Source organism: Doryrhamphus excisus, chromosome 18, assembly GCF_030265055.1.
Source record: "Doryrhamphus excisus isolate RoL2022-K1 chromosome 18, RoL_Dexc_1.0, whole genome shotgun sequence".
In the NCBI taxonomy this organism is placed as follows: domain Eukaryota; kingdom Metazoa; phylum Chordata; class Actinopteri; order Syngnathiformes; family Syngnathidae; genus Doryrhamphus; species Doryrhamphus excisus.
In genome coordinates, this window is record NC_080483.1 from 3,254,215 (window position 1) to 3,279,466 (window position 25,252).

The 25,252-nt window shown below is 43.0% G+C and overlaps 2 protein-coding genes and 1 long non-coding RNA gene across 5 annotated transcripts; 2 read left to right on the forward strand and 1 right to left on the reverse strand.

The window, feature by feature from the left end:
* The first annotated feature begins 795 nt into the window (after positions 1 to 795).
* fam83c (family with sequence similarity 83 member C) lies at positions 796 to 14,773 on the forward strand. The gene is made up of 5 exons (XM_058055245.1): positions 796 to 1,553; positions 6,020 to 6,187; positions 6,317 to 6,441; positions 9,818 to 10,045; positions 11,101 to 14,773. The coding sequence occupies exons 1-5, from the start codon at positions 1,041 to 1,043 to the stop codon at positions 11,894 to 11,896; spliced, it is 1,830 nt and encodes a 609-aa protein (XP_057911228.1). The 5' UTR covers positions 796 to 1,040; the 3' UTR covers positions 11,897 to 14,773.
* Positions 14,774 to 19,041: 4,268 nt separating this feature from the next.
* Positions 19,042 to 24,277, forward strand: mmp24 (matrix metallopeptidase 24). 3 transcript variants are annotated; one of them, XM_058055242.1, is made up of 10 exons: positions 19,042 to 19,196; positions 19,901 to 20,049; positions 20,125 to 20,241; positions 20,352 to 20,451; positions 20,517 to 20,721; positions 20,799 to 20,960; positions 21,034 to 21,251; positions 22,362 to 22,500; positions 22,565 to 22,831; positions 22,921 to 24,277. In XM_058055242.1, the coding sequence occupies exons 1-10, from the start codon at positions 19,077 to 19,079 to the stop codon at positions 23,283 to 23,285; spliced, it is 1,842 nt and encodes a 613-aa protein (XP_057911225.1). In that variant the 5' UTR covers positions 19,042 to 19,076; the 3' UTR covers positions 23,286 to 24,277. The 3 variants fall into 3 exon arrangements, with proteins under 3 accessions (XP_057911225.1, XP_057911226.1, XP_057911227.1); XM_058055243.1 differs by lacking the exon at positions 19,042 to 19,196 and adding an exon at positions 19,623 to 19,772; XM_058055244.1 differs by lacking the exon at positions 19,042 to 19,196 and adding an exon at positions 19,771 to 19,801.
* LOC131106315 (uncharacterized) lies at positions 21,742 to 25,020 on the reverse strand. The gene is made up of 3 exons (XR_009120066.1): positions 24,854 to 25,020; positions 24,521 to 24,632; positions 21,742 to 24,430 (listed from the first exon to the last, which is right to left on the reverse strand). It is a non-coding gene; the product is annotated as an uncharacterized LOC131106315 (long non-coding RNA).
* Between the last annotated feature and the right edge of the window lie 232 nt (positions 25,021 to 25,252).

Consider the following 25,252-nt stretch of genomic DNA (forward strand, 5'->3'; position numbering starts at 1 on the left):
TGTTTATTTTGGCTACATTTGCATGAGTTCCAATGTGTTCTATATTGAAGTTCTACTGTGTTTTGTGTTCCACAGAACAAAAGGTCTGTTTCGCTTCAGTGTGAAGGCCTTTAATAAGATACAATAGGTGGCAATAAATACTGCCATTTAGTACTTTGCTTCCACTTGGACTGTTGGACTTTATGAGCTTTGTGTTACATTCAGTGAGTCATTTCTTATCTTATTTTATTTTGAAAAGTCTGACTACCATCCATTCAATGCCCAGTATCTGAGGTCTGTGTGTGTGATTTTGCATCAAGTGTGTGCAGAAGTGTGACACACTACATCACAGACTGGTTCTGCTCCACGTTGGGGCGGGCCCATGACAGGAAGTTGAGAAAGAAACAGGAAGTCAACAAGCTTTGTGTTCTTTTTTTGGCAGAGCGCTGTGATTGACAGGAAGTAGAATATTCATTTCCTCATTGTGTGTGCGCTCCTTTGGGTCACGCTGCCGTCAAACAGGATATGATGATGATGTCTGCACGCTTGCTTTTTGGTAAACATCCGCGTCAAACACTGACTCAATATTGACCTATGAGGAGGAGCAGTCACACATGTCATTGTTATTTGCATAAGCAAATATCTCATATAGTATATACGCAAAAACTTCTTGTGAATGGATTTGGGTATTGCAGTTTGTGTAACTTTTTCTATCGTATTTACATCCAGTCTGTACACATATGAGGGTTTCATATATAAAACTATATTATTGTGAGCTTTTATTGTGAAACTCCACCTACCAGAAGTATTAGTCAAGAGAGGAGTAGGAGGGGGAGGGGCGGACCAATGACAGCAAAGGTGTCCACAGGTGAGGCGAAGCTACCAGGTGATCGGATCGGGAAGTGAAGTCCATTCGAGCGCGTTTTAAATCGACAATTATTTTTCTTTCTGAGCTTTTGTCTTTTTTTCCACGTTCGAAACTCGGATGAAACTCCGTCCATTGTCAGTGTGACGCGTGCACGCGCGCAGAAGCGACAGCAGGCTCGCTTCGAAGCCCCGCCATGACTTCGGAGACGCTAAGGCCGGCCTCCGCAGGCCGCAAGCCGCTGGGCAAACTGGCGGCCCGGCTGGAGGAGGTGAAGAGCCCGTGGAGACAGGTGGCCTCGCTGGAGCTGAGCCACAACGAGGCCGCCCGGTTGGCCACGGACGCGCTGCTCGAGCACGGAGAGAAGGAGTATCGCCGCGTTCTGACCGAGGAGCGAGAGCTCAGTTTCCTGTCCGAAACGGAGATCCAGTACATCACCCGGCACGCCGTCAAGACCGGTGACCCGGACAGCAACGGGACAGGGCCGGCAGATCGCGACGCCTGCGAGGACGGAGAAGACGTCGCGTCGGAGCTCACATCCGGCACTTACTTCCCTATGATGTCAGACGATGAGCCGCCGGTGCTGGAGCTCGGCTGGCCGGACGCCCCGCTCCGGTACGGGCCGTCGGAGACCCAGATCTACTTTCAGAGAGACAAGTCGATCAACGTCAAGGACCGGATCCGCTCCCTCATCAACAAGGCCAAGAAGGTGAGCGAACGCACGCGCGCCTCTCATCACCACGTGCCGTATAGATATACTTAGCTATCTCTACTGTATATTATACATAGACACACGATGTTATATGAATATTTATATTGTATACTTCTAAGATGTAGTATATTCAGTTATAAAGTAGATACATTTAGAGCAGGGGTCTCAAACTCAATTTACCTGGGGGCCACTGGAGCTAGGGTCTGGGTGAGACTGGGCCGAATCAGGTTCCCCCCCCCCCAAATTTTTTTAATTAAAAACAGAAAAATATACAAACTTTTTCAGTGCTTTGGTTCCGATTTTCTACAATAAAAGCTCTGATAAAACATTCCACTGTTCTCAAATATCTTAATTTTTATTTTTCTACACAAAATAAGATGAAAAATAAATAAACAAATCAAGAATAAAGAAAATCAATCAGTAATAAATAAATAAATATAATAATAAAGCAAATAATAAAAACTTAAGAAACCACATATAGTTGGTGGGTAGACAAATTATTTTTTTCAGATTAAAATGAACAAAGCATTATTAGAGCCCTGTAGACATGACAAAACACGACTATAGTCACATTTATACTCTTTTTATTTACAACATATTGTGCAACTGCAGGGTCTTGAGACACATGCTAACTCGCAAACTAGAGAGCTAGCGACCTAAACGGTAGCCTTCAAGTTATTTCCAAAAATTTACCACTTGCCAAAAACTTACCACTTCCACACGGATAGGGAGGATAACTATTAACAGTTATTTAACCTTTAACATGAACATGAATCAAACATAATAATTTTTTTCTGGGTACATGATACCATACAGCATCCATATCAAACTTGCGCGGGCCGTACTAACATTAAACTTTCCTATCAAGGCGGGGGCCTCAAACTAGTGTCCTGCGGGCCACATTTGGCCCATGGGTCGCGTGTTTGAGACCCCTGATTTATAGTGTATTTATGTCTATATTGTAGACATAATGTAGAGGAAGTAATGTGTCTGCCATTTTCCATACATGCACATTTTATGTTATTACCATATTATTTACACATATTTTACTACATGCTGTACATACAGTAAGTAGAGTATAAGCTACTCCGCCATGGATAGGTCTGTCCATCCTTTTGACATATACCGTATAAAGTATACAAGGAAAACCTATGCATAGCATGATTATTACACATGTCTGTTTTGGTTGGCCACAATAAAAGGATACTAACAAATGTGCATGTTTACTGTACAATCATCCCTCGTCACTTTATGGTTTGAATTATACAACTTCACTCGAGCATATTGTATATTAATGAATAAATCAAGGAGTTTGTGGATAATATGGCCTATTGTTAGTAAAAAAATATATACATATTTCAGCTAATGTTATGTTTTTTTGCCTAAAAGAATCATTTTCAGGCATAAAAATGTCAAAATGAAGTAAAGTGACAAAACATAAGGAATGCAGAATGCGTTTTGAAAGACATTGTGATGATATGTAGTATTTATTCTACACCGCTCAGTGTCAGTAATGTTACTGTATTGTTAGGTGAGATACACAAGCACCAGACCTGACGGAGCAACAGCAGCTTATTGCAGTTCTCATAACAGGCACAATAATCCCTAATAATAAAAATCACTAATAAAAACATGGGCAAAATGAATGTCAACTCGATGTTACTTCCTGTCCGCCACTTACTCTGCTCTCCTTGGGAACACATTCATAGTAACGCACATGTGCACAAGTCTTATGTGTGTGAGTGTAATAGGGTGTTTTCCATGTCAAGAGGGCTCTAATAATGTTTAAAATCATATTTAGAATTTGGTAAACAGGTTTTTTTGTATGTTCAAACTACCTAAATATTTCATTTCTAAATAAGGAATCCTACTTAATTGAAATTCACTCATCACGGTTGGGTCTAGAATAAATTAACCGCAATAAATGAGGGATTACCATAGCTGCAAGAAACATTTCCAGACCCTTACTGATTAATGTGTACTACATAAGAGTTTGGTATTGTGTACTGAGTTTTTAAACATATTGCTTCTAATGGGAAAAAAATGTATACAGATTTTGACCGATATCACGTTTTGATACTGATATCTGACCGATAATTATCAGTACACCCCAAGTATCAACTTCTTCTCTTAACAGTTTGTCGTTTTGCTCTATTTTGCCCCTTTTTTTAATGCTTTTTTTGGGGTTTAATTTTATTTCTACAATAAAAACAATATGTGACTATATATACGTATATAAGAATATATGACTTTTCAGAAAAGTACAATGAAAACATGTATGATGATACAGTATATTGCAATCTACTAATTTAATTTCAACTATGTTACACTCTTCTTCACAATGTGTGTATGCTAGCAGCCCCGCCTCCACCCGGCAAAGCGCTGACAAGTGAAACTGCCTGTTTGGAGGCGACAGGCATGCACATGGAAATATACTTCGGCGGCAAAATTACCATAATTTAGTATCATCCCAGGCCTAGTGCCCACCAAAAGTTTTTTGTCATGTTTTAATCTTGCGAGATCTTGCTCCTCTTGTTCATCTAACAAAATAATAATCCAAGTGGCATTTAAATACAAGCAGTTTCTACAAGCTGTACTTCAGCCAAGCAGGAACTTTACTACAAGTACAGTCTACAATTAGTGTTGCATATCCTTACGCTCTTTGGCTTTACTTAAAAGAAACCTCGTCAATTATGATAGAATTTATGTACTTTTTCATTCAAGAAGTTCCGAATAACCTGCCAACAGTTTGCATTTTTTTAAAATTTCATTTTAAGAATCAAGAAAGCTGTTTACACTGATGCAAGGCAGTTTGTTTTGGATTTTATTGTCTTAATTTACCCAAAATGAACCCCACCGTGACCTTAATATATTAAAATATATTAATTTTAATTATGCTGCTTGTCCTCACTCGGTTCACGGAGGAGCACCTGGGGAAAGAGACGGGGCACACCCTCGACTGGTCACCAGCAGATTCGCAAGCCACATGTAAACAAATAACTAGTTGAATAACTAGTGAATAATATGTCCATTAATTCAAATTGCAAATATGCTTACATGTTTTGATGCATAAATTATTGGGCAGGGCGGCACAGCGGTCGAGTGGTTAGCGCGCAGACCTCACAGCTAGGAGACCAGGGTTCAATTCCACCCTCGGTCATCTCTGAGTGGAGTTTGCATGTTCTCCCCGTGCATGCGTGGGTTTTCTCCGGGTACTCCGGTTTCCTCCCACATTCCAAAAACATGCTAGGTTAATTAGCGACTCCAAATTGTCCATAGGTATGAATGTGAGTGTGAATGGTTGTTTGTCTATATGTGCCCTGTGATTGGCTGACGACCAGTCCGGGGTGTGCCCCGCCTCTCGCCGGGGACAGCTGGGATAGGCTCCAGCACCCCCGCGACCCTCATGAGGAAAAAAGCAGTAGAAAATGAATGAGTGAATTATTATTGGGCAGTTCTGCCTAGAAATTGAGAAATGAATGTATCCTGGAAAACCTGTAATTTGTTTACACAAGATGTGGCAAAAATTCTGCATTTTATTTTGAAAACCGGAAGTTGTGTGTGTTGAGAATGTGTCTTGACGGCTGTGACGAGCTGGGTGCAAGAATAAACGTGCCTCTAGTCTTTTCGACTCATAAACACTGGTTTACATTAAAGTGGTAGAACACAACACGGTTTAAACCAGGGGTCTCAAACACTTGGCCCGCGGACCAAATGTGGCCCGCAGGACACTAGTTTGAGGCCCCCGCCTTGATATGAAAGTTTAATGTTAGTGCGGCCCGCGCAAGTTTGATATGGATGCTGTATGGTATCATGTACCCAGAAAAAATTATTACGTTTGATTAATGTTCATGTTAAAGGTTAAATAACTGTTAATAGTTATCCTCCCTATCCGTGTGGAAGTGGTACGTTTTTGGCTATTTAAGTTTAAAGGAAATAAACTTGAAGGCTACCGTTTAGGTCGCTAGCTCTCTAGTTTGCGAGTTAGCATGTGTCTCAAGACCCTGCAGTTGTGCAATATGTTGTAAATAAAAAGAGTATAAATGTGACTATAGTCGTGTTTTGTCATGTCTACAGGGCTCTAATAATGCTTTGTTCATTTTAATCTGAAAAAAATCATTTGTCTACCCACCAACTATATGTGGTTTCTTAAGTTTTTATTATTTGCTGTGTTATTATTATTATATTTATTTATTACTGATTGATTTTCTTTATTCTTGATTTGTTTATTTATTTTTCATCTTATTTTGTGTAGAAAAATAAAAATTAAGATATTTGAGAACAGTGGAATGTTTTATCAGCGCTTTTATTGTAGAAAATCGGAACCAAAGCACTGAAAAAGTTTATTCATTTTTCTGTTTTTAATAAATGCATTGTTCATTCCCATTCCCAGTATATTCACATGCACTAAAACAGACCTGCTTCTATTGTTTTGTCACATTGTGTGTGTTTGTGTGTTGCAGGTCATTGCACTGATCATGGATGAATTCACGGATGTGGACTTGTTGTGTGACCTCATGGAGGCGTCCAACAAGCGCCGAGTTCCTGTCTACATCCTGCTGGACCACAAGAACCTGGAGCTCTTCACTGACATGTGTTCGTCTCTGGACGTCCAGAACATTCACTTGAGTGTAAGTCACATGCACACGTAGCACCTTGCTAGCTGTAGCGGTGCGTGGTGCATGTCTCTTCATGACTGGATGTTCTCTCTGCACTTGTTTGATTTCATCTTCCTCACATGTGTGTGTGTGTCTTAACAGAACATGCGCATCCGCAGCGTGTATGGCGACATGTACTGCACCAAGAGCGGCAGGAAGTTCAGCGGACAAGTCCTGGAAAAATTCATGATCATCGACTGCGAGGAGGTCATCGCCGGATCCTACAGGTCTCACAAACACACTTGTCAGTTGTCATTTTGCACAAAAACATGATGTCACACACATTGCTACGTTGCTACGTAGGAATGGCGGGACATTGCTGTGAGACGCTACACTGACACTTTTTTTTTTTACAAATAATTTTCGGATGACAAGAAGAGCTTTTGCCTTTAATCCGAGTCTCAGTAAAGCTAAATATGTAAATATTTATAAGCGAACGCCTATCTGTAAGTTTAAATATTACATGCGGAGTACCCCAGGGGTCAATACTGGGACCAAAACTGTTCAACTTCTATATCAATGACATCTGTAAAATTATGAAAGACTTTGTACTATTTGCAAAGGTAGTATTGCAGATGATAGTACTGCCTTTCGTACAAGAGATAATTAAACAGGTCACGGATTAAATAGGCAAATATAAAAGAAGATTTGATAATAATAGATCATCTTTGAACCTCAGTAAAATAAAAATTGTGCTTTTTGGTTGTAGTAGAAAAGAGACGTAGACATTGAAAGGGTGAATAAAAATACTTTTCCGAGGATCATCCATCCATCCGTTCATTTTCTATGCCGCTTATCCTCACTAGGATCTGGGGTATACTGGAACAATAATACTACAACAATAATTACATAAAATTTTATGTAGAAGGATATCAATTTGGGAACTACGGGCCATTATTTAAAACAATACAGTCAGCATGCATATTTTTGTATTACTATTTTTCTTTATGATTAGCATATTAGCTCGGCAAATACAAAATGTGAGCGAGTGAGACCTCTCACACTGACACAAACATGTTTTTTGATTACAGTGTCAGCTCAAAATAAGATTTATTTATTTTAAAATTCTGAATATTTGTGAGTTAAAAAAGACTATTTGGGAATATTCGGAAACTATTATGATTAAAGATTTGCCTCAATGCAGTAGCATCGCATACAAAGTATGGGATCTACATGTACTCACGAATGAGGCCAAGATGATGCCGTTCGCACTGACATGAAAAAAAAAACGGTACATCTTTGTACTTCCTGTGTGACTGGAGGTCAGACAAGCTCCTGGAGGACGGATACGCTCACCGCCAACTTCCTGTTTACTAGACGATTGCAATTGAGGTGTGTCTCGCCTCACAGACAATGGAATGAAGGGCGAGGTCTGGAGAGGCGTCGACTGATCCAACCCCTCCCCTTCTGGAATGATAGACTTTTGACAGCTGGGAGTGCCAATCACTTGGACATTTTTGTCAAAGTCAGTCCGCCACTCATAATCCAACACTCGCGTTAGTCATTTTATATGTCTGAGATTCACTTTCTACTTCCTTTCACATGACCACGGTGACACCTTACAGGAAGTGAATATAGCGACGTGAGAGTGCAGGAGTACATCAGTGTTTACACGTGCCTGTCATTAGCTGCTTTTGTGAAGTCAAGCAATCTTTTAAACTATTACGGGACAAACACGCCTCCCCCCCCCCCCCCCCCCCCCACCCTTCCCTCAGCCCCGACGCAGAGTGGCGAAGTTGCCGAGTTGTCACTCCGGTTCTACGGCGTGTGTGCTCAACACTCCCGTATGTCTAATCAATCTCTGGTCTCCGGTTGATATGCTAATCATTTCATTACCGCATCCCTGCGCACGCAGCACACAAGATGATTTTCTGACATGTAATGGTAATGGTAATGGTAATGGTAATGGTAATGGTAATGGTAATAGTTTTATTTCACTTGAACATGCATCAGATTACAATTGAGTGCATCCCATAATCAGTTCCCAGTTCCACATTTCCAAAAGGAGTAGGAAGAAGCAAAGCTTATTAAATCCTACCCCTCCATCTGGTACTTTTACAATCACTAACTGTTACATTTGTTCACTTCCTGCTTTCCATAATACAGTTTAAGGTTTTTTTTTAAATACAATTAAAAAAAAAAAAACAATTTGGAGTCGCTAATTAACCTAGCATGTTTTTGGAATGTGGGAGGAAACCGGAGTACCCGGAGAAAACCCACGCATGCACGGGGAGAACATGCGTGCATGCGTGGGTTAATTAGTGACTCCAAATTGTCCATAGGTATGAATGTGAGTGTGAATGGTTGTTTGTCTATATGTGCCCTATGATTGGCTGGCCACCAGTCCAGGGTGTACCCCGCCTCACGCCCGAAGACAGCTGGGATAGGCTCCAGCACCCCCGCGACCCTCATGAGGAAAAGCGGTAGAAAATGAATGAATGAATAATTAAGAATAATGTTAGAACCTCACAAAAAAGGAAAATAACAGGCTAAAATATTACACATAATTACAATAAATAAATATACACAATCATATGAACATTAATACCTGGCATGTCAACTAGGTCATATTTGTTCAAAAGAGTCTATTTCATCGTTTGTCCAACTTCTAAAGTCTTAAATTGACAACATCCTCATCGCCACACAGTTTATGAATAGAGTGAATATTTTTAATGTTCATTATATGTAATATCATTTTCCTGGCACTGTCTGCAGCGTATGCCCCGCCATATACTGTATATTTGACATGAACAAGAACCCGAGACACGGCCGTGACAGCACACAATCCAGGCCGGAGTCACATGACCTCCACAACCCAAGAAAACAGAACAGATGAGAAAAAAAGTGGAACAGTGGAAAAACAAGCCGAAAAAATCCAAATAAAACTTAAAAACCACAAGTTACATTTGTTCACTTCCTGCTTTCCATAATACAGTTTTTTTTTTAATAATGCACCTCGTACCGAAGTACAAGGTGATATGAGCATCCAATGCCATAATGTGTACCATAGTAAGTGTCAATATAGTGATATATATAGCACATCATGACTGGTTCAAGACTCTTCATCCTTGTATTTAGCAAACATCAACTGCTTGTATTGTTTCTTGAATTGGCTCATCGTTGTGCATTGTTTGATTTCCTTACTCAATCCATTCCATAGTTTGATTCCACATACTGAAATGCTATGGCTAGCATAACGTAGTCCTAGCATAGAAGTGTTTCAAATGTACTTCTTCCCTGAGATCATATTTCTCCTCTCTTGTAGAGAAGTATTGGATGACATTTTTAGCTAATTGCTTATTTTTAGCCTTATGCATTATTTTAGCTGTTTGAAGATGAACTATATCAGCAAGTTGAAGTATTTGTGATTTTAGAAATAGAGTTAGTATGTTCTCTGAATTATCCTTACTGGCCTTTTTTGCAGTACATTTAGTGAGTGAAGATTGCTTTTATAGTTATTAGCCCATATTTCCACACAATAAGTAAGATATGGTAGAACCAGAGATCAATAAAGATTGTGGAGTGATTTCTAATTGAAAACTCAGTCTTAGCACGCACACATCTAATGGTTGTGTGTGTGTGTGTGTGTGTGTGTGTTTGCAGCTTCACCTGGTTGTCTGCTCAGGTGCACAGCAACATGGTTATGCACTTCTCCGGTCGCATCACTGAAAGTTTCGACCGTGAATTCCGCTGCCTGTACGCCGACTCGCAGATCATCGACTGTTTCTATAACGAGGAGGAGGAGGGGCTTCCGTACTTTCCGCCCTACCAAGCCGCCTCCATGGTCATGGGGCACGGTCCGCTCCTGAAGGCTAATCTACTGTCAGACAGGTAATAAGACTCTAATTAGTAGTTCTGGTTTAACCCTTTGGAGTCCAGGATGGGACGTAGCGCTTTTGCACATTTTGGTGTTTATTTTTATATTTCACCTTTAAAGGGGAACTGTACTTTTTGGGGGAATTTTGACCATCATTCACAATCCCTATGTGAAACATGAACACATTTCGTTCCCTTTTCTGTGCATTATAACACAAGCTATTACATACACGTACACTGATGAAAACATGTAATAGTTGCAGTATTTTGCCGTATTTTGATGATTTAAAACACAACCCAAACTTCTTCAATATACCAAAATAACAATTGGAGCGACATCACTTATGATGTCCGCTCTCCTCGGGATGGCTGTGTCTTCCAGCACGTGTGCTCCAGGCCTCTGGTAAAAAAAAAAATGCTGACAATAAACAAGCATCTCGTGTCGTGACGTGTCGTGTTAAAAATAGATAAAAATAGTTTTTCATGTTAGCTGCTGCAATAATAATATCGCTGTAGCTAGGATAATATACAAGCCAGTTATGTAAATGGAACACTGTTGGCGTTTTTTTTTTCCTGTGAAAATAAGTATTTCCCATGACGTCTGTTGTTAGCTAAAATTCCTGCCTCAGGCAGTTCCAGTTAACTGAAAGCTGTGTACGGATTTCATACATATTATGTGCTCTCTGCATCAGTTTGCCACCTGACGGCAGTGTTGGCTTACCATTCCCCTTTAATGCTTTGATTGATTGATTGATGATGAGGGTTTATCCAACAATATGAATGTGGAGTCATTTTATTGCCTGTTTGCTTTCGCTTCCAAAGCCTTCCTGCACAGGTACTGCATGCAAATGAGAACTAACGAATATTACTGATCATAAGTCTGCTTTTAGTTGACTAATTGACGCCATTTAAAGACAGACTCCTGCGTGTTGTGATGTTTGCACGGTCGAAGCGCACCCGCATTGCGGACTCCTGAAAGTTAAACATGTCCTCATAGCATCTGTCTGTGTGCTAGCTCAACTAGCTTTGTGCTTCCTAACATATGCAAACCATGTTCCTCCCCCCTGCAGGCAGAAAACAAGTTCCGACAACTCCAGCAGCCAATCAAGTAACAGCATATCAAGTGTGAAAGCGGCACCCGGATTGACCGCTAATACGGTTTACAAGGTCACTCAAAGTCATGATAAACTGGAGCACAATGCTTCACTGAGCCATGAGAAGCGAACTGGGGAGCCCCGATTCCAAAACTTGGTTCCTCAGAACCTCTCAGCATCGCCACGAGTGTCCTCCAACGGTGGGACCAATCAGAGTGCGCTTCTGGAGCGCCATTCTCCAGGTTATGGTCTGGACTGGACCAAAGGCAACCCGGCGGACGTCAGGTGGCCACATTTGGTTGTTCCCACCTCTAAGTTTCAGGCGTTAGGACTGTACGAGCACAAACCGAGCATGTTCCACACCGGTACCACCCCGCCACGACTGAACCAAGTCAGGACTCCCCCGCTGCTCAGCGAAACCAAACTGGGCGCCAAACAGAGGAGCTCATCTAACCAGTTCCTCAACAAACTATCTGACTTCTTCTTACCGCCTTCCGGCAAAGACAAGGACCTGTACAATTTCCGAAATTCGTCATCACCTCTCGGGAACAAGGCGTGGGGAGGTCCTGACCTCTCCCAAACAGAACCGGAGAGCCAGCAGGCGCCGCCACCTCCTCCGCCGCCTCCTCCGCCGCCGCCTGCATCACAGCTGACCAGGCAGGACCAGAAACGGATGACACTCGGTCACAGCAAGCTGGACCTGGTGAATCAATACAACAAGATGAAGTCCAAACAGGTCTACAGTCGCTTCGAGCTCAAGAGCTCCAACTGAGCTGCGTGGACTCCAACGACAACACCCACAATCCCCACCTTGAAGGTCGGGGGGCGTCAACTTGTTGACTTGTAGAGATGTCATGTCTGTCTAAAACAGGGGTCTCAAACTCAATTTACTTGGGGGCCACTGGAGCTCGGGTCTGGGTGAGACTGGGCCGCATCAGGTTTTCCCCAAAAAAAAAACGCATTTATTAAAAACAAAAAAAAATTTAAAACTTTGCTTTGGTTACAATTTTCTACAAGAAAAGCTCTGATAAAACATTCCACTGTTCTCAAATATCTTAATTTTTATTTTTCTACACAAAATAAGATTAAAAATAAATAAACAAATCAAGAATAAAGAAAATCAATCAATCAGTAATAAATAAATAAATATAATAATAATGATAAAACGCAAATAATAAAAACTTAAGAAACCACATATAGTTGGTGGGTAGACAAATGATTTTTTTCAGATTAAAAGTAACAAAGCATTATTAGAGCCCTGTAGACATGACAAAACACGACTATAGTCACATTTATACTCTTTTTATTTACAACATATTGCGCAACTGCAGGGTCTTGAGACACATGCTAACTCGCAAACTAGAGAGCTAGCAACCTAAACGGTAGCCTTCAAGTTATTTCCTTTAAACTTAAATAGCCAAAAACTTACCACTTCCACACGGATAGGGAGGATAACTATTAACGGTTATTTAACCTTTAACATGAACATTAATCAAACGTAATAATTTTTTCTGGGTACATGATACCGTACAGCATCCATATCAAACTTGCGCGGGCCGCACTAACATTAAACTTTCATATCAAGGCGGGGGCCTCAAACTAGTGTCCTGCGGGCCACATTTGGCCCGCGGGCCCCTGGTCTAAAAGTTAGCGTCAGTGCTAAAGGACCTCTTGGCTTTTCTGTGACTTATCATTTAATTTCATATACAGGCAGTCCACTGTGTTCACAGGGCGCTCACATAGCTTTTTATTCATTCTTATTCTCTCTCTCTGTGGAGGTATGCTGGAACCTACCCCACCTAACTTCAGGCGAGAAGCGGGGTAGAACCTGGGCTGGTCGCCAGCCAATCACAGGGCACATATAGACAAACAACCATTCACACTCACATTCATACCTATGGACAATTTGGAGTCGCTAATTAACCTAGCATGTTTTTGGAATGTGGGAGGAAACCGGAGTACGCGGAGTAAAATCTATAACTTATCAATATTTTTTAAAATTATCAATAATTTTTGTTGCCTTTCTGCCATTCATTGTGTCTCCGAAACATAAGGCAGACAATTATGATGACAATGCGTCAAAGAAAAGGAAAGCGATGATCATGGAAGTGAAATGAGACATTGTAAAATACTCAAAGGGAGAAATGCGATAACTAAGCAGTGAAGTAGTGTCATTATTGACACTGGGCTGGGCCACCCTGCCTGCTCACATCTATTGAGTCATAATGTTCCTTTTTGGAGAAATAGTCATACTTTTCTTCACTGTTCAGGAAGCAAATCCAAATTACCTAGAGGACGGTCCGCGGTGGAGTAAATTAAACAGACTATTTGGGACCATGGAAACACCGCAGAATCTGGAAGATCTAGAATAGTTTCTCTGTGGGTTATTGTGTGTAGCTGCTCTATAGGAGTGCACAATTCAATACAAAGAGCCGAAAAAAAGCATAATAGGTCCTCTGGAAGAAACTAGAAGTTTTTTCTAAGAGGAGGAATCAAGTCCGAGAGTCTCGGAATGGAGTCCTCTGAAAACCTACGTTTTTGGCAGTTGGCCCTTTAGGCGGGATTCTCATAAAACAAAGTAAATTTTTCCACGATTTGGCCTATCATCCATATGATCCATATGAAAGTCGTGGTGCAACAATTTCTAAAATTCACGGTCCTCGCTATTGTCGTTTATGCGGTTACGTGTGTAAGCATTTTTTTTAATATGAGTTTGTGTGGACTCCAGAGAGAAATATGCAGTTTTAAAAATACCCTGCTATGTGTGGAAAAGGCCTAAGTATTGCAGGTCAAGTTTTACAGCAAGACTACTGACTCACCTTTTATAACCATTCCTTAGATACATTCTGACTGTTTCAATCAAAAGTGTGGTCTCAGCTTCAGTTACAGTACTGCTGTCATTCTAAATCTTTTCTCAGTGCTAAGACATGCACTTCTGAGTGGCCTGTAGCACCCCACTCAGCGTAGAGTCCCACCACTGTAAGGTGATATTCTTCCAATAATAGCCATACTGTATCTGTTCAGTGCTTTCTCATACACCTCTGTGCAATAGCGGCCTCTGCTGCACAGAAAGGGTACTGACTACGTTAGTTACTAAGGGGTCATACTGAGGCCAACACTCCAATCACAAAGAGCTACTGGGGATCATAATTAATGTTTATACTGGAATAAAAAGTTTTAACATACAATGTTTCATGCGTTACTGATAAAAGTTATGCAGATATTTTAACGCTAAAACCAACTTATTGCTATTTCATGTCATTATTGCATTGTTTTATGAGTGTATTTGCTATATTTGGTATGTGCTGTGTGTACAGTGTAGGTGACTCAGGAGTGAATTTAGGTGTGATTTAGGTAGAAGTTCCCACTTACACGATTATGGAACTTGTTCATAGACCGAGGACCTCCTGGACTTAACAGGAAAGGCACAGAAGTCCACTGAGCCACATTGACAATCCATGTTTTCATGGAGTTTTGTATGGAACGGACAACATAATCTGCCTCACTTCGCCCTCAGCGGAGGTACTCGTGCAGCAGTGATGCTGATCAAACAGACTGGATATTCCACACGTTTATAAAAGTTATTGTTCTTGAAAATGTGAGCATTTGTACAAGCAAGATTGAAATGAAATAAAAAAAACATGGCTCTTTCTACATACTCTCAAAAAGAAATACCATGTTGTGTTGTTCTTACACGCAGCGGCGGCACGACGTTGGGGCCGTGGCCACCATTGGTCACCCTCCGACCTCACTTGGGCCACCCCAATGAAAGATTTCTGGCACCACAACTGCTTACTTCTGCTCACCAGCTGCCAAAAGCTGGTAAATTAGTGGCGTGTCGGTCATGAACAAACGGGTTAAAAGAACTAGTTCTTTTTTGTGAACTGAGTGAACGAGGTCACCGCCCCTAAAATACCCGTTCAGTCCGTTCAGTTGCAAATGTTTTATTTTTTTAATTGGCTGGAGAGTCAGTTCACCGTTCCTTTTGTAGAGCGGGACTATCTGCGTGCTTGCCTGTCTTATCCTATCGTCGCGCCTCGCTCTCTGGGTGGGTGGGGTTAGCTGACTGAAAGACCGAGACCGAGACCGAGAGATTGACCTCGTTAATTCCGCTCACTAAAAAGAACTAGTTCTTTTGATCCGTTCGTTCATGACCGACACACCACTAGTCATCGCGTGTTGTTGCGCTGTTGAGTCAGAACGAACGTGAACATGAGTGAACGACTCGACACGGCTGACAGGTGTTGTGCCGAGTTTTGCATGCCTGCCGGAATATGCATCCACCTCGCGGGAGCGCGCACGCTCAGTTAAAACCGAAAATATGTGACGCTGCGGGGTTTTTTCGCCACAGGACTTCAGATTAACGAAGATATTATACCTTTTGTCTGTTTTATCAGTTACTATGAGATACCTAAAGCACACAGTATATGAAAACTTCGATTTATTGGCTTGGTATTTGTTAGGTATGTCAAGCATTTGACGCATGCGTATTCAGGAATACGGTGAGTGGAGCGGGTTAGACATTTACAATGTAATTGTGGCGCTTTGTAACACATTTCTTCCGCCATTTAGGTATTTCTGCATAACTAATGACAAATATGAAATGTGGAAGTATTTACCTATTCATTTTGTGGCCAGGAGCTGACGTAATTTCAATGAGGCATGATGCAACAGTCGATCTCACCCGTTTGACATACTTTGGACTGTAAAATGAAAAATAAAAGTGTTGAACTTGGGGGCTCCACTCATTCATTCATTATGTGGAAACACAATGGTTATTTGGTGAATTTTAAATTCCCCATCAGCAAATATGGGTGCATGCATTCTATGGCAGGGCAGATTTTTGACCTGCCGAGATTTGCATCCACCCCTATTTGGGCTGAGATAACTTCTACATGTCTATAGTTCACATGATTTACTTTAAAGACATCCACCTATCATGTGGACTTTATCTTTGGACCAAAAAAGTTTCCCATCAGCAAATAGGGGGTGCATGCATTTTATGGCAGGGCGGATTTTGACCTGCCGAGATTTGCATGCACCCCTATTTGGACTAAGATGAGTTCTACATGTCTATCATTTGAACAAAAAAGTTCCCCAATAGGAAATATGGGGTGCATGCATTCTACAGTGGGTGGATTTTGACCTGCCGAGATTTGCATGCACCCCCCACTTGGACCAGTATAACTGCTACATGTCTATAGTTCACATTATTTACTTTAAAGACATCCCTCTCTCATGTGGACTTCATCTTTGAACCAAAAAAGTTCCCATATTGGAAATATGGGGTGCATGCATTTTACGGCAGGGCAGATTTTTGACCTGCCGAGATTTGCATCCACCCCCTATTTGGACTAAGATAACTTCTACATGTCTATAGTTCACATTATTTACTTTAAAGACATCCATCTCTCATGTGGACTTCATCATTTGAACAAAAAAGTTCCCTAACAGCTAATATGGGGTGCATGCATTTTATGGCAGGGCAGATTTTGTGCCTGCCGAGATTTGCATGCACCCCTATTTGGACTAAGATAACTTCTACATGCCTATAGTTCACATGATTTACTTTAAAGACATCCATCTCTCATGTGGACTTCATCTTTGGACCAAAAAAGTTCCCTAACAGCAAATATGGGGTGCATGCATTTTATGGCAGGGCGGATTTTGTGCGCCCTGCCGTAAAATGCATGCACCCCATATTTCCTATATGGGAACTTTTTTGCTGAAAAGATGAAGTCCACATGACAGATGAATGACTTTAAAGTAAATAATGTGAACTATAGACATGTAGAAGTTATCCTAGTCCAAATAGGGGGTGCATGCAAATCTCGGCAGGCACAAAATCCGCCCTGCCGTAAAATGCATGCACCCCATATTTCCAATATGGGAACTATTTTGGTTCAAAGATGAAGTCCACATGAGAGAGGGATGTCTTTAAAGTAAATCATGTGAACTATAGACATGTAGAAGTTATCTTAGTCCAAATAGGGGGTGCATGCAAATCTCGGCAGGCACAAAATCCGCCCTGCCGTAAAATGCATGCACCCCATATTTCCTATATGGGAACTTTTTTGGTTCAAAGATGAAGTCCACATGAGAGATGGATGTCTTTAAAGTAAATCATGTGAACTATAGACATATAGAAGTTATCTTAGTCCAAATAGGGGGTGGATGCAAATCTCGGCAGGTCAAAATCCGCCCTGCCGTAAAATGCATGCACCCCATATTTCCAATATGGGAACTTTTTTGTTCAAATGATGACATCCACATGAGCGATGGATGTCTTTAAAGTAAATAATGTGAACTATAGACATGTAGCAGTTATACTGGTCCAAGTGGGGGGTGCATGCAAATCTCGGCAGGTCAAAATCCACCCACTGTAGAATGCATGCACCCCATATTTCCTATTGGGGAACTTTTTTGTTCAAATGATAGACATGTAGAACTCATCTTAGTCCAAATAGGGGTGCATGCAAATCTCGGCAGGTCAAAATCCGCCCTGCCATAAAATGCATGCACCCCCTATTTGCTGATGGGAAACTTTTTTGGTCCAAAGATAAAGTCCACATGATAGGTGGATGTCTTTAAAGTAAATCATGTGAACTATAGACATGTAGAAGTTATCTCAGCCCAAATAGGGGTGGATGCAAATCTCGGCAGGCACAAAATCTGCCCTGCCATAGAATGCATGCACCCATATTTGTTGATGGGGAATTTAAAATTCACCAAATAACCATTGTGTTTCCACATAATGAATGAATGAGTGGAGCCCCCAAGTTCAACACTTTTATTTTTCATTTTACAGTCCAAAGTATGTCAAACGGGTGAGATCGACTGTTGCATCATGCCTCATTGAAATTACGTCAGCTCCTGGCCACAAAATGAATAGGTAAATACTTCAACATTTAATATTTGTCATTAGTTATGCAGAAATACCTAAATGGCGGAAGAAATGTGTTACAAAGCGCCACAATTACATTGTAAATGTCTAACCCGCTCCACTCACCGTATTCCTGAATACGCATGCGTCAAATGCTTGACATACCTAAAAAATACCAAGCCAATAAATCGAAGTTTTCATATACTGTGTGCTTTAGATGTTTCATAGTAAATAATAAAGGAGACACAAAGTATAGTATCTTCATTATCGTGAAGTCCTGTGGCGAAAAAACCCCGCAGCGTCACGTATTTTCGGTTTTAACTGAGCGTGCGCGCTCCCGCGAGGTGGATGCAAAATCCGGCAGGCATGCAAAACTCGGCACAACACCGGGTCTATGCACAGGGGGAGATCACAGGCTAACGATCAATTGACTGAAATGAACGGATCTTTTTACTGAATTAACCGAAATGATCCGGTTCACTGAAATGAACGTGTGGGTGTCTACTTGGAAGACAAATGGAGGACAGCAGACATCATTACAGGTCAAAGTTCACTTGGGTTGGTTTTGCAGTGAACAGGTTGATCTACAGGTGGCAGTGTCGTCGTGGTATGTGTAGGTCACATGGATTGTTGCCTTGGTAACCATCTGCCGCTTGATGCACCACAGTGATGGAAATAGTTGCCATCTGCACCATCACCAGCAGATGGCTTTCACGGAGACTTTTTGTCCTCGTGATTCATTGTGTATTTCATGTCTTCATCGTATTTACATTTTCATTGTTATATTGTCATATTGACATCATCATTATGCGCCATTTTGTGTTTTTATCATGTTTTCTTCGTGTCAAATAGTTTCCATTGTGCTGTTGCACATCTGCGCGTGTGCGCTCGTGCGCAAGCGCAATAAGCTCAGCAGCGCATGCGCTGGGTCGGGAAGTAGGGAAGGGAGGGAGGGCAGAGGCAGACAACAGCCAGGCAGAGGAGCAGCAATGATGGAGACGAGGGGCTCGAACAGTGTTCTTTAGTAAACAAGGCGAACACGAGGCCTGGGAGGGCGGGGGAGGCAGCCATGGCGGTGGGGGTCGGTGGGGTGAGGAGGAGAAGGAGGAGGGGGCTCAGCTGGAAAACCTTCCCAATTTTTCTGTGGCTCGTGTCCGTGTGCGGGGGGGAGAAGACATTGATTGTGGAGGTAGGCTTCGTCCATTATTTGGATTCACCTTGCTTACATATTACTTATATTATTATGTATGTTCTATATATACTGTATATATACATATACTCCCCTCCTTTTACTGCACCAATAGCAGCGAGGCACCCTGTCATGATGTGTGTGTCTTAATGCAATGAAAACATGAATGATTGTTATTGGCTAATCCCCTTTAATTGACGAGGCGTCTTGACCCCGCCCCATCCCTTCGGTGATGACTGACACGCTGATAGAAGGGGGGGCAGTGAGGGACCAAATATAGACCACTTTTATTATTAATGGGACATGGAGGATAGAAGGAAAGGCACATTGGCCTCGTTAAAGACGCCCTGATGTTGATGATGAGGAAATGGTCACGTGATGTTGTTGTCGTCCACAGACAAAGCGCGTGTCCTGACAGCGTCCATGTTGTTTACAGTATGGCTGAGTGGATATTCACATGGAAGGGTTTTCAGGTCTTATCGTTTCTCAGCGTCTAAAAAAAACAAGATGTGATGTGAAGTAGTGCAGAGGAGGCATAGCGCCCCCTCCTGGCTAGAATCGTTCCTCCTTGTCATGGTGAGATCCACCTTAGAGATCCAGCATAGGTTAGCAATGGAGCAAATATGGAAGATGGTTCCGTCGGGGACCAATCTGATCTCATGTGACAGGAAGTCTGACTTTGACTCTGATGTCATCCTCCTCAGACGTGGCTGAAGAACTTCGGCTACCTCCTGCCTCAGCATGTCAGCACGTCTGACCTCCGCCAGCAGGAGGTCATGAAGTCTGCCGTGGCCGCCATGCAGCGCTTTTACGGCATTCCCGTCACCGGAGTCCTGGATGACGCCACACTCCAGTGAGTGGGGGCGAATTTCAGAATTCCAGCTAGCATGAGAGGGCGTGTTTTCCGTCAACTGTGATGTGTTTTCAGGTGGATGAGAAGGCCTCGCTGCGGCCTTCCTGACCAACCTCATCGCAGCCGACGCCAACGCAACAAACGTTACGCCTTGACTGGACAGAAGTGGCGTGACAAAAAGATCACGTACAGGTGCGTGCTTTTATCATCATGGAAGTGCCAACTCGGCAACATGGAAGTTAGCATCTTAGCTAGCAGGCCTGGTGTGCCAGCATTGTGACTTTGCGGCGAATTTCCCACAGCATCTCCAACTTCACCCCCAAAGTGGGCGAGAAGGACACGCAGAGGGCCATCAGACACGCGTTCAATGTGTGGCAGGCCGTCACGCCGCTCTCCTTCCAGGTGATGCCCAACCCTTTGGACTCTCCATTTTTTTCTTTTATGCTCACTTCCTTTACCGCCACCAGGAGGTGCCCTATGCTGAGGTCAAGAACGAGGGCAAGGAGGCGGACATCATGATCTTCTTCGCCTCTGGTTTCCATGGCGACAGCTCTCCGTTTGATGGCGAGGGAGGCTTTCTGGCCCACGCGTACTTCCCCGGCGCCGGCATCGGAGGCGACACACACTTTGACTCAGACGAGCCGTGGACGCTGGGTGGAGCCAACCGTGACGGTGAGTCCACCATTTTGAAAGCTTGTCATCATCATGAAACAATCACATGACACAATGCTGGCCCCTCCTCTCTCCAGGGAATGATCTTTTCCTGGTGGCGGTCCATGAGTTGGGCCATGCTCTGGGTTTGGAGCATTCCAACGACCCCAGCGCCATCATGGCGCCATTCTACCAGTACATGGACACTCACAGATTCAAACTGCCGCTGGATGACCTGCAGGGCATCCAAAAGATCTACGGTGAGAACAGGAAGCGGAAGAGGACCAATCAGGCTCCGCCTCCTCAGCTGATGTTGACTTTTTTTGTCACCAGGCATCCCCACCGCCATAATGGAGCCCACCCGCCCACTACCCACCTTGCCTTCCCATCGCACCCACTCCACCTCCACGCGACGAGGTCACGATCGACATTCCCGCCCGCCGCGCCCCCCCAGCGAGCGCCCGGCGTTACCTGGAAACGGCAAACCAAACATCTGTGAGGGCCAGTTCGACACGCTGGCCTTCTTCAGGCGGGAAATGTTTGTCTTCAAGGTACATCCTCACAGTAGTCCTGGATAGCTCTCTGTGCACCAGTCCAGTCATTAGGTCTGATGTTCCATATTGTTCTAGAATAACATTCACAATGTCACAGAATGAACTAGAATTTTATTCACTGTCCTAGAATGTACTCGAATGCACTAATATCACACTCACAATGCCTAGAATATCCCTCAGTGTTCTAGAATGTTCCTGAACATTTTCTAGAATAACATTCACTGTATTCTAGAATGTGTTGCAAAGCCACAAATGTGTTGTAGAATGTTTTGGGGCATTCTGGGATGGTGTAAGATACGTTTCTAGACTGTTCCATTATTCCATTATTGAATGTTATAGGATATCTTTTGTGATGTTCTCTAATGATCTGCAATGTCTGGAATGTATTTTCCAGAATGTTTTAGGATGCTCAAAGATAACAATATTCTAGAATGTTCTGCAATGTTTTAGTGACATCCCAGTACAACATTCCAGCATGTTCTTTGATAACTTTCAGTGTTCTTGAATTTTCAGCAATGAAAATTTCACACTCTAGAATGGTCTAAGATAACATTTAATTTTCTAGAATGCAATGCGTGGTTCCAGAATGTTAAACAATGGGTCTAAAATGTCATACAATAACATTCATGCTGTTGTAAACTGTCTACGTATGTTTTATGTTCTAGAATGCCCAGATAACATTCAGTCATCTAGAATGTTACAATGTTCTCGGCTGTCCTAGGATAACATTCAGAATGTCTAGAATGCTCCTCAATGTTCTAGGATAGCATTTATAATGATCTACAATAGTACTCAAATGTTCTAGGATAACAATCATAATGTAAGATATGCCTTTATTCGTCCCTCAGTGGGGAAATTTGTAATGTACTGGAATGTTTTGTAATGTTTGATGTTCCATAATGTTCTAGGACAACATTCATAATGTTCTAGAATGCTCCAAAGTGTGTTAAAGTCCAGTAGGATTCACAATGGTCTAGAATGTTCTGTGTGTCAGGATATTTACAATGTTTCACAATGTTCTAGGACAAAGAAAGTCCCGGAAGGTGCAAACATTCGCTGGCAAAGGTCAGCACGTAGACGCTGACAGGATATCTTGGTTGTGTTCAGGATCGCTGGTTCTGGCGTTTGAGGAACAACAAGGTTCTGGAAGGTTATCCGATGCTGATCGATCATTTTTGGAAGGGTTTGCCACCTCACATCGACGCCGCCTACGAGAGAGCTGATGGCAAATTTGTCTTCTTCAAAGGTGAAGGATTCAAACGTCAACTTCCTGTTTTACTTTGAAATTTGACGCCATCACTGTCTCCTAGGTGACAAGTACTGGCTGTTCCGGGAGGTGACGCCCGAGCCGGGCTTCCCCCGCAGTCTGGCCCAGCTCAACGTGCGCCTCCCCCAAGGTGGCGTGGATGCTGCGCTGCGTTGGGATCCGGTGGGAAAGACGTACTTGTTCAAGGGGGACCGGTACTGGCGCTACAACGAGGAGAGGGGGGCGGCCGACCCAGGCTACCCCAAACCCATCAGTGTGTGGAAAGGCGTGCCACCCGCCCCTCAGGGAGCCTTCGTCAGCAGGGAGGGATGTGAGTGTCGGAAACACACACATATGCACACACCTCACGACCTCATGGGGTCATCGGGTAAACGTGATGTGTGTGTGCCCCTCCCCCAGACTACACCTACTTCTACAAGGGGCGGGACTACTGGAAGTTTGACAACCAAAAGTTGTCAGTGGAACCCGGGTACCCAAAATCCATCTTGAAGGACTGGATGGGATGCGAACAGTCCGACGTGGAGCATCCAGGCGGGAAGAGTAACCGTGGCGACCGCCAGCGCCCCCTGGATGACTTGGACATCATGGTAGCCATCAACGACATCCCGGCCACGGTCAACGCCATCGCCGTGGTGATCCCATGCGTGCTGTCGCTGTGTGTCCTGGTCCTGGTCTACACCGTGTTCCAGTTTAAGAACAAAAGCGTGCAGCCGGCCGCTATACCGCCACACTACTACAAGTACGCCGTGCAAGAGTGGGTGTGACTCGGGGCAACAAAGGCCATAAATACTAACAAAGATGGCTGACAGCCACAAATGGAACGTTGGCCGTTCCGTGATGAAGACAGGCTACAGTTTAGCTGCGAATGTTGCCGGAACCAAGTCATTACCAGATTTTATTTTCATTTATTTAATTTTTTCCTCACCAGACACGTTCACCTGCTCGCTAGTTCGCATGTTAGCACATATTTACATCACTAGCGTAGCACGATGTTACGAGCTAGCCGTTTTTCTTTTGCGTGGTTTTAGAAAGAAAAAGGGTTTTGTAAATAAGCAGTAAAATGGATCGTGGCATAGAAATTATGATTGTGCGCAAGTAATTGTTTGTGCAAATGTTGACAAAAGAGGCGGGTTTCTTTTGGCAGCCAGTTGGGCGGGGCTTGTCACGTCACGTCATTCCATCGCGCCACATTCATTCTCACACACACATCCTGCCCAGCATGGGTGTGTGCTGAGGTTCTGGTGGATATGATGGACAGTGAGTTGCCTTTAAAGGGAGATGCGGATCTGCGTCCCGGGGGCGTGGCTTGAGGCATCTGCGTCTCCCTTTAGCGAGCACATTGTTGCCTTTGTTGGTTTGTAAAAACATATCACAAATAGCTTTAACAGTCGGCTTCTTGTGTAAATAAAAGCTTTTTCACATGGATCAGAGCATATAGAGTTTTGTATTTGGGTTTATTCATCACTTTTGACTTTCAAGCACAAAGCTTTCTTTTTTTCTCGTTACCACGGCAACACACTTGTCTTTTCTATTTGTTGAAAATGTCTTTGCAATAAAATTGAACTTTGGAGCACGTTTCATGGATCATTAAATAACACTTCACCATATCATTATCATCACGTGACAACCACGGTGACCTCAGATGACCTCTAAAAGTTCCACAGCAGAACCAAATGCGTACCCAACACCACTTGGACAAACTCCGTCCGCACCGGAAGCCACTACCAAGACGCCATTTTAGACGACAAAACCCATCATGACTGTTTGTACTTCTCCAGACTGTGTGGTCAACACGCTGGTCCTTGAATGCACCACGTGAGTCAGTACCAATTAGTACAGGAGACCATGAAGCGCATGTCATCCACCTTTCTGTCTCCCAGCATGCACTGGGGCAGCGCTCCTGCAGGCTCTGTGTGGCAGCAACACACGTTTACTTACATTACAGCATATACAGTTATGTGCACCGTATAACGAGTACGAATGAGTATCATCAGTTGACCTTGCAATGAAGACAAGTCAGGTGTGGGGAGATCTCGTCTTTCCTGGTCTTCATCACTTTTGCTCTCTCTGCTCACATCTCCTCCCATCATGCTTCACTGTACTCGACACACCTGGACATGATCACACTCTTTTATTTACTTGACAACAACTCAACAATTAGCCATTCATCAGCAACAAAAACAGCAAGGTTATTTGAAATACAACGCTCTATATTTGGAAAAAGGTTAGCTTTTTGTAGAAGAACTGTAATGCGAAAACATGCGCTAACAAGTGTGTAATTGGTGAATCGATTATGCTGGCAGACTACAAGCATGTAAAACAATAGTCCCACCTGTACATGAAGCTAGCATGAAGATATTAAAGTCGCACAAAACAAACACGCAGCACTTCCTGTTTCCAGGCAGAGTTGCTTGGCGGCAACAACGATCTTGTATTTTCAAGATAAGGGATCACTCCCAATGTTTGAGTCTATGTTTTACAGTTAATGATCACACTTTGTCAACAACAATACTAAGAACACGTAACCATGTTTATGATTCAGTTGATGTCATGGAAAATATCAGCCTTCTCTTCTCAGTAAGAATCAAGCACAACAGTAGGAGAGAGGGACGTCTCTTCGTCTTTAGGGTGTTCTTTGGGGTGACGTCACGAATGTTGCGCCAAACAACGGCGTCAACTAAGGTAGACGTCATGTGTTTATGCAGACGTGATTGGTCCTTGAGCATTGCCG